Raw genomic sequence first — 8,197 nt, forward strand, 5'->3', positions numbered from 1 at the left:
TTGTAGCAAACGCTGCCAGGTCTGTGGACCAGTGCTGGGCGCAAGGTCATGATAAAGGTATAGGCTCCAGGTGTGGTGTCCTGGCAGTGCCCGTGCCCTCTATTCACAGAGGGTCGCGCCGTCCCTGCACTCCTGCACTCGGCTTCCATTTTCCTATAATGAATAAAGCAGATATCTGAGAGTGCCAAGGAGAAAGTTAACTCTTGGCGTCCTGGCACAGCGAGGTGATATGAGACGGGGTGGACGGGTGAAGAGCGGGCAGCCCTTGCTCCCCCGGGCAGCGGCGGCGGGACCTGGGCAGACACCTGAGGGGAAGCTGTGCCCGACCCCCAGCCCGGTAAACAAATAAACAGCGCACCCAGAGGTCGGGGAAAGGGTTACAGAACCTCCTATCACTGCGGTGACGTCACCGCCCCGGCTTTATAAAATGAATGGGCTGCTGATATGAGACTTACAGAAAGCCAGGACTAACAGGAGGAGGGACTACAAGTCACCAGCTCCTCTGCCACTCGTAACCCGACAGGATTTCTTGCCCTGAGGAGACTGACTTCCACAGTTAGGATGCACCTCTGCCATATTGTCAGCTGGGGAATAGTGCTGGCTGTGCTGTGCTGCAGGACGGAGGCGAAGCCCATAGTCCAGGCACATCAGAAGGTCAGTGGCCACCTGAAGCTTCTTCCATCCTTTGTCTTCTTCTCCCATCCTCCTCACTTTCCTTCCAGGGCTCTTTCCAAAGTTTCTGCTAACTTTCCCGGGCACACTCCTGTCTCTGACTCTCACCCCAGTGGTGACAGGTGGCACAGGAGAGGGGGCACACGGTTTCAACTATCTAGGTTTAGGTTCCTATGCCATAGAGAAGGAGAACTGACAGGGCTTCATAAAGTCCAGTTGTTGGTGCCTCCTGTATGTGGAGGTCATAGTATACAGCACTATAACATTGGCGATAGGGCTATTCCCTTGTCCCCAAGCTAGCACTCATTGGTCACAGATTTGGACCCCAGTCATACCACTTGGGGCATCTGGTTGGGTCATACATTGGGATATTTACATATCATTCACATTAATATTAAGGGTATTATTGGGAAAGGTTTCCAGATCCCATTTTGATGCCACATTGAGCCACAGTATATCCTGGAAAATACTTCCCCTGCCAGCAAAATAATACGCTGCCATTCCCCTTAATGGGGTTATCTATGAGATTACGGTTTACGCTGTGCAATCCCAGTGATCACAGTAATTGGGGATTACTGTTTTTCTGCAGGGCAGATGCCATTCCTAGGAGATGGAGCTGTTTGATTGTCCGTGTTCGTATTTTCCCGACTAGGGACCAATCACCCATTGGCATGATAGGCTGGCAGATATCACAATGACTCCCTCGATGAAATCCAGCCCCGAGAGTTTTGTTCTGTTGTACTTCTAAGAATTGTTAGCAAATTCCGCTGAAAACAATGGGATCTGCCAAGAGAGAACTGATCCCTATGGGCAGCTTTAGCTATCAGGGAGACCACACATTTAGGACACTGTATGCAGCCAGCCAACTCTGTACAGACAAGTGAGATATTTTATTCCTGTAGACTCCAGGTGTCTGGCCGGGTACCAGAAGATGCTCAGATTGTGGATGGGGAACAGAGGAAAACAGATGATTACTAGAAATAATCGTATCAGTATTACAACATGGCAGAAATGGAATAGCAATAGAAAATGTCGTAATCTATGGTTATTAGACGGGCACAGTATGCTCTGTCCATGGGTGGCCTTATATAACCCCATGAAGTAAGGGCTCATGCACACGAGCGTATGTATTTTGCGGTCCGCAAAAAAAACGGATACGCAAAAAATACGTATGACATCCGCGTGCATTCCTTATTTTGCAGAACGGAACAGCTGGCCCTTCATAGAACAGTACTATCCTTGTTCGTAATGCGGACAATAATAGGACATGTTCTATTTTTTTGCGGAACGTAAATACGGACATACAGAAACAGAATGCACACGGAGTAACTTCCGCATTTTTTGCGGACCCATTGAAGTGAATGGTTCCGCATACGGTCCGCAAAAAAACGGAACGGATATGGAAAGAAAATACCTCGTATGCATGAGTCCTAAACCTGGGAATTTGACAAATGACAAAATGAGCTCTGCTACATCTGCCAGTTGCACAATGTGCTGTTTGTGACTTGAGCTGCAGGTGCATTTTCTTACCCTCATGATGCTGATACAAGGTGACATAATGGGCCAGATTTATCATTACACTTACATCTTACTCCACTTTTACATATGTCCAAAGTCACTTTTGGCTAAGTCAGATTTATTAATGGTCGTTTGATACTGTGATAAATGTGGTTTGACGGTGGCAGTTTATCCTTCAGTAAGCGGCTTTACAAAAGTCGCACGTCTTTACCAAAAAGTTGCATGTTCTATTAAAAAGTCGCATAAGGTAAGCATGGTCCTTACTGGAGTGAAATTGGGCAATTTTTAGCGACTTTTTTAAATTGTCGCAATAGTAAATCCGTCTAGAGATTCATTTACATAAGAAAACACGCCCACTTTCAGAAAACTGGCGAGCATAGCGCAGAGCCGATAAAAGTCGCACATTTTTGCGCAGTTTTAGCGATTGCGCAAAAATTTGCGACTTTTTCACTCCGTTATTTTGACTTGAGCTAATGATAAATCTGTCCCATTGTATGTGGGGAGGGGGCTCATTGCCCAAAAACAGACGGAATTGAGTTCAAATACCTGTACAACAGTTTAAAAAAAAAAACGACGTAATATTTAGCTGAAGTGTGATGTAGGCTCCTTTCTGCCTGGTAAAAATGCCAGGTTTGCCCCTTGTCATGCTGAGATCTGTAGAAACGTGCATGGTGACAGCGGTATGTGTGCATGTGTGTGTATATATACATATATATATAGCTCCCCGGAGTAAGACACTGAGGGATATAAATGATATTAGGCTCCCAAATTAGTTTAGCAGGTGGTCGCCTGACATTATATTTAAATCAGTGGTCAATCTGCATCATAAATGCAACCGCCAGGCACGGAAAAATGTCTGGAGGATTAACCCTTTTCTCTCCCTGAGGAAGATTTGCCAGCACTACGAGGGAAACATAAGAGAAGGGGAAGGATTATGATATAATGACTTATTCTGGGCTGCGCTACTGAGACTGAGTGGAGGAGGTTCATAGTTTGGTGCATTGGTTTCTTTGTGCGCAATTGGCGCAATATTTACCACCGCTGGTGTGGAAAGGGTTACTAAACAGGCGAACAGTACGGCCCATGACATAATGCAGCGACAGGCAATCTCCAGCTCAGAGTCCACCACGTAGTCAACACAATACTCCTCGTGGCACTCTAAAAATAAAGTCCTTTATTGCTCTATATACCCCTCTTTATAAGCAGCGGATGTGCCCGGCGTGACCAGGGCTGCCACCTTGTTGTGCAGTGCTTGATACAGAAGGGCAGCCGATCTTATCAGGTTATCACTTGTCATCCAGGGGCGATCACTGATGATACTGATAGGAAGTGTGATATCTTGAAAACCAAGTCTGCTAGTTGTTTTCAGTGAGAGACAAGTCGAGACATCACTTCTGTCATTCGACTACATCATCCCTAGTTCCAATGCACCACGCAATGCAGGCATTTCATCCGCATAGCTTCCTTCACAGTGCCTGCTGGTATTCCGCTTCTCCACTCGAGCTCTAGCGGAACTGTACTTGAAGTTGAACCAAAGCGCTCAAATATTTGTAGTCCATCATCTTTCCTTTCACTAAATAATCACTTTAAAAAACATCCTATTTTTGCCAACTTTCCAATGTGATTTAATGGTCAGTTTGTGTTATCTAAAAATACGTTGACTAATGACCATCCGTATTTTGCCTTTTTATCTTGCAGTCACTGCGCGCATTATTAGGGGAAGAACTCGCAGAATATTTGGCCTCTGGAGAAAGGGGAGAAAGAGTCATTGACCCCAAGACTCGTGCTCGACTTCTCAGAGACCTACGCATAGATACGCGGTCAAGGGCAGCGTGGAGCAGGTTCGCCAACGAATACCCCAACAACCGCAAATCTAAAGGCATGTCTAAAAAGGGGCTACCCAAAGGCTGTTTTGGCCTCAAACTGGACCGCATCGGAACCATGAGTGGCTTGGGGTGCTAGAAGCTGGAGCACCATCTTGTGGTGGTCAGTATGAACTACTCTTTACAGTCGACTTTATTGTTCTCCTAAACAGTCTTATGTATGAACACAAAAACGTCACTTCTTCCTCCTGACACACAGTAGCATGAATTCAGACCCTCATTATTTAGTCAGGATCCGGTTTTCACCTTTTCTAGCACAGTTCAAGTTCAACCTTGAATTCCAGCTTTTATTCAGTTATACATAGGTAATTAGTTACTACACAGAGTAATGCACATTAGACAAGAACATTCTTGGAAACTGACTTAAAAAAAAAAAGACATCATTGAAAAACCTTAAATCGAACAAATAATGGTAGGCGTTAAGACAGGAAGGCAAGATTGCACTTGAATATGTCTGTGTTTGTTTTCTATAACCACAGACGGTAGGCTAAAAGGAATTGCATTGTAAAGGATTCTTTCACCAGACAGACCTTTTAATTTGATAACAAATATTAAGAGACCCTAATGGGTTAACATGTCTCCCCCACCATCTTACGGTCTGCATACGTATATAAGGGTTCCTATGCCTCTTGACCAACAGAAACGTAAAAAAGGTTCATGATTCAGCTCCTTCCACTGGATGAAGGACTATTATATGTATCACGTGCGATATTCCAGGATATATTTTTTGGGTGTGTCGGAAATCCTTTAAAATGACAATTCAGCAACCCTTTATTAGTTTTAATTGCCGTTCTGGCCGTTAGTGAATATAGATGTATTTGGCGGATTTCATCTAAAGGTTGACCAGTTAGTCCGACAGTGACTAGATAAATATGCTTATCACAGTGTACTTCTATAGCTCTCCTGATATCTCCAGGTACGGTACACCACAACTAGTCTATCAGATCATCCCTAAACGTGTAATTGGCATGAGCTGATTGCAGCGTGTGTATAACACAGCGCCACATTGTCATTGCCTGCGGATTTATTCCAAGCAATGTCAATCTTAAAGCCGCGGTGCCAAACAAGCGCTCTATACCCAGGCTTTGCCTGCGCAACAGAAGTTTTCAGCCTGTGGGAGGAATACAGTGACAACTCGAGGAAAATGAATGATTTGAGGCCAGAGCTGCGCTTCCCAGGCTTCTGGCATTGAAAATCCCGGGGCTGTGTTATTAATAACTAGGATCATAATTCCATCTGCATTTTCCATGTGCTGTTACAAGCCTCGAAGTGCCGTATGAGAGAAGTCAGAAACCTGGCCGGCCATATGCTAATAACACGACTGATCCAAAGTCTTTTTCTCTTTCAGGCTCCTAACATCGACAACGGTTTTCTGATCACTGGTCATTATCCTGTCTTAGTGTAGACGCCCAGCTGAGAGTCTTACGTTTCCAGAAGATTTTACAGTGAGGGGACAGGCCCGGTACGATGGGACATAGGACCTGCTGTTGCCACATGTCTGCCATCATTTTGTCGCCAGCGCACAAGAGCCATTAATGTGCGCTCCGTATACGCATCTGTCATGAGGGCCGCCTAGAAGTTTACATATCAGTGTTCAGACACGTGCTTCACCTTTCAGGTGGCCAAGCAGACTGTCCCGTGGGCTCTCCACATGTAGAGTGACTAGGCTCTCTGAGTGCAAAACCATTCCTAATTCATGGACTGACAACCTTTGAGCTGCAAGCAAATCGTCCCCAGGTTACAATTAAACCATCAGACGCCTGACTTTAACTCTACCCTGAGATTCAACCCTTGACAGCTCATCATCTACAGAATGTTTTGAGCTACTGTTTGCGCTGTACTGAAGCACCGGAGTTCAGTTACCAACCCGCCATGTTCATAGTAATGACCTGCCTCTACCAGAGAGGTCAGTAATGCTTGTCCAACGTCCGCAAAATAATAGGGTAAGACTGCAGTGCTTTCTGGGACAAAGGTCGGTCTCGAACCCTTAGTAGCTGCTTCACTATTTTTATTCCTATCTGTTAGGGCTCATTCACATGAACGTATGCTGCCCGTTGCCGTATTGCTGCCCACATTTGTGGATCCGCAATACATGGGCACCATTCCGTGTGCATTCCGCATCACGGATGCGGACCCATTCACTTCAATGGGTCCGCAAATCCGGAGATGCGGAACGGAACACTATGGAGTGCTTCCTGGGGTTCCGTTCCGTGCCTCCGCACCGCAAAAAGATAGAACATGCTCTATCTTTTTGCGGAACGGACGGATGGCGGACCCATTCAAGTGAATGGGTCCGCGATCCCCATGCAGCTGGGCTATGGTCGGTTCCCATGCATTGCGGACCGCAATTTGGGGTCCACGGGCACGGGCTTCACACGGTCGTGTGATCAAGCCCTAAGGCCGAGTTCACACGAACGTGTGTGACCCGTGTCCGTGCTGCGGCCCGCAAATTGCGGGCCGCAATGCACGATCGCCGGCCGTAGGTCAGCCGCATCGGATCGCGGACCCATTCACTTTAATGGGTCCGCGATCCGCCCGTTCCGCAAAAAGATAGGACATGTTCTATCTTTTTGCGGAACGGAAGTACGGGATGCAACCCCACGGAAGAACTCCGTAGTGCTTCCGAGGGGTCCCGTTCTGTGCGGCCGTTCCGCAATTCCGGATTTGCGGACCCATTGAAGTGAAGGGGTCCGCATCCGTGATGCGGAATGCACACGGAACTGTGGCCGTGTATTGCGGGCCGCAATACGGCCACGGATCACACACGTTCGTGTGAACTAGGCCTTAGTCTGATGTCAGTTTTATGTTGATCTTATGGCCAAGTAAACAAGCTCCAATGCTACAAATGACATGAATGGAACGTTTCCTTTTCTGTTTTTACTTTTAGACGTCTAATGTTGTTACAGAGCTGCACATAATTATAGGAAAACAGGGAATTTGCTATTTTATTTAGGATTTCTCACAAATCTGGGAAATTAATTTGTAGAGGTTCCAGCCAATTTATACGATACTTGATACGAAACTAGTATGACGTGTGACTTTGCAGTAATGGTCTACAAGAGCGGACATCCCAGCATTACATGTATTACTAAATGTATCCAACAATATAACTTTTCAGTAATTATCACATCCTGACACCGAGGGCTTCTTATCTCTACTACGATATAGTTAGTTGCATGATTAAGTATTCTGAGAATTGGACAAATTCAGTTCATCTGTATGCAGAGGGTTTCACTGAAGTTGTGCCAGACGCACTAGACCGACCTGGATAAAGCACACATATAAAGTCTTCATTTACCCCGCCGTTTTCATTGAGAAGCTGCGAGCTTTGTCAGAGAGACTCAATCCAGCAGTGCAAGGACGAAGTCTCTTGGGGTACTCATGCAGGTGGAGAGGGGTGGGGGGTTTTGACAGAACTGTATGTAAATTCTCACCTTGCATCAATGTATTTATGTTGTAAAGCTATTTATATTGTTTATGAAGAGATATTTATAAAGAACTTTTATTTATGTAATGAACCGGGTCAAACAATGTAACATGTTGTCCTGAATAGTTGAAACGTTTTAAGATTAAAAAAAAAAAAAAAGTGAAGAAAAAAAACTTTGTTCCATGTACATCTGTAATCTGTCTTTATTTCTGCTGTTCGGTGATCACATTCATTCAGGAGCAATTTACTGAGCACAGTCACACTAATCTGGCATGGAAAACGCAGAATATAGAGCATGCTGCGATTTTCACGCAACGCACAAGTGATGCGTGAAAATCACCGCTCATGTGCACAGCCCCATAGAAATGAATGGGTCGGTATTCAGTGCGGGTGCAATGCGTTCAACTCACGCATCGCATCCGCGCGGAATACTCGCCCGTGTGAAAGGGGCCTTACACCTAGAGGCTCAGCTCTCTCAGCAACTGCTGCTCTCTATCTACTTTGATTGGCAGGGCCAGGTGTAACGGCGTTTTCACTGTCTGGCCCTGTCAATCAAAGTGCAGAGGACGTAACAGTTGCAGAGAGAGAATCCTTTAGGTGTAATGACATTTTTTATGTTATTTTAAATTTTCTGTGTCAATATCTATATTATAAAAAACAAAATCCTGCAGTTTTCGCACTGGCCACTAAGCCTAAT

General features: G+C 45.6%; 1 protein-coding gene across 1 annotated transcript; it reads left to right on the forward strand.

Annotated features, from left to right (window-relative positions):
* The first annotated feature begins 466 nt into the window (after positions 1 to 466).
* Positions 467 to 5,834, forward strand: NPPC (natriuretic peptide C). Its single transcript, XM_040428437.1, has 3 exons — positions 467 to 654; positions 3,889 to 4,176; positions 5,422 to 5,834. The coding sequence occupies exons 1-2, from the start codon at positions 562 to 564 to the stop codon at positions 4,150 to 4,152; spliced, it is 357 nt and encodes a 118-aa protein (XP_040284371.1). The 5' UTR covers positions 467 to 561; the 3' UTR covers positions 4,153 to 4,176; positions 5,422 to 5,834.
* Positions 5,835 to 8,197: the final 2,363 nt, after the last annotated feature.

Source organism: Bufo bufo, chromosome 4 (assembly GCF_905171765.1).
Source record: "Bufo bufo chromosome 4, aBufBuf1.1, whole genome shotgun sequence".
Taxonomy (NCBI): Eukaryota; Metazoa; Chordata; class Amphibia; order Anura; family Bufonidae; genus Bufo; species Bufo bufo.

What these genes read in the sequence shown, in the direction of transcription:
- NPPC (XM_040428437.1), top strand. Translation starts at nt 562, where the DNA reads ATGCACCTCTGCCATATTGTCAGCTGGGGAATAGTGCTGGCTGTGCTG. An exon ending in TAGTCCAGGCACATCAGAAG is followed by an intron (nt 655 to 3,888) that starts GTCAGTGGCCAC and finishes TTTATCTTGCAG; the next exon opens with TCACTGCGCGCATTATTAGG.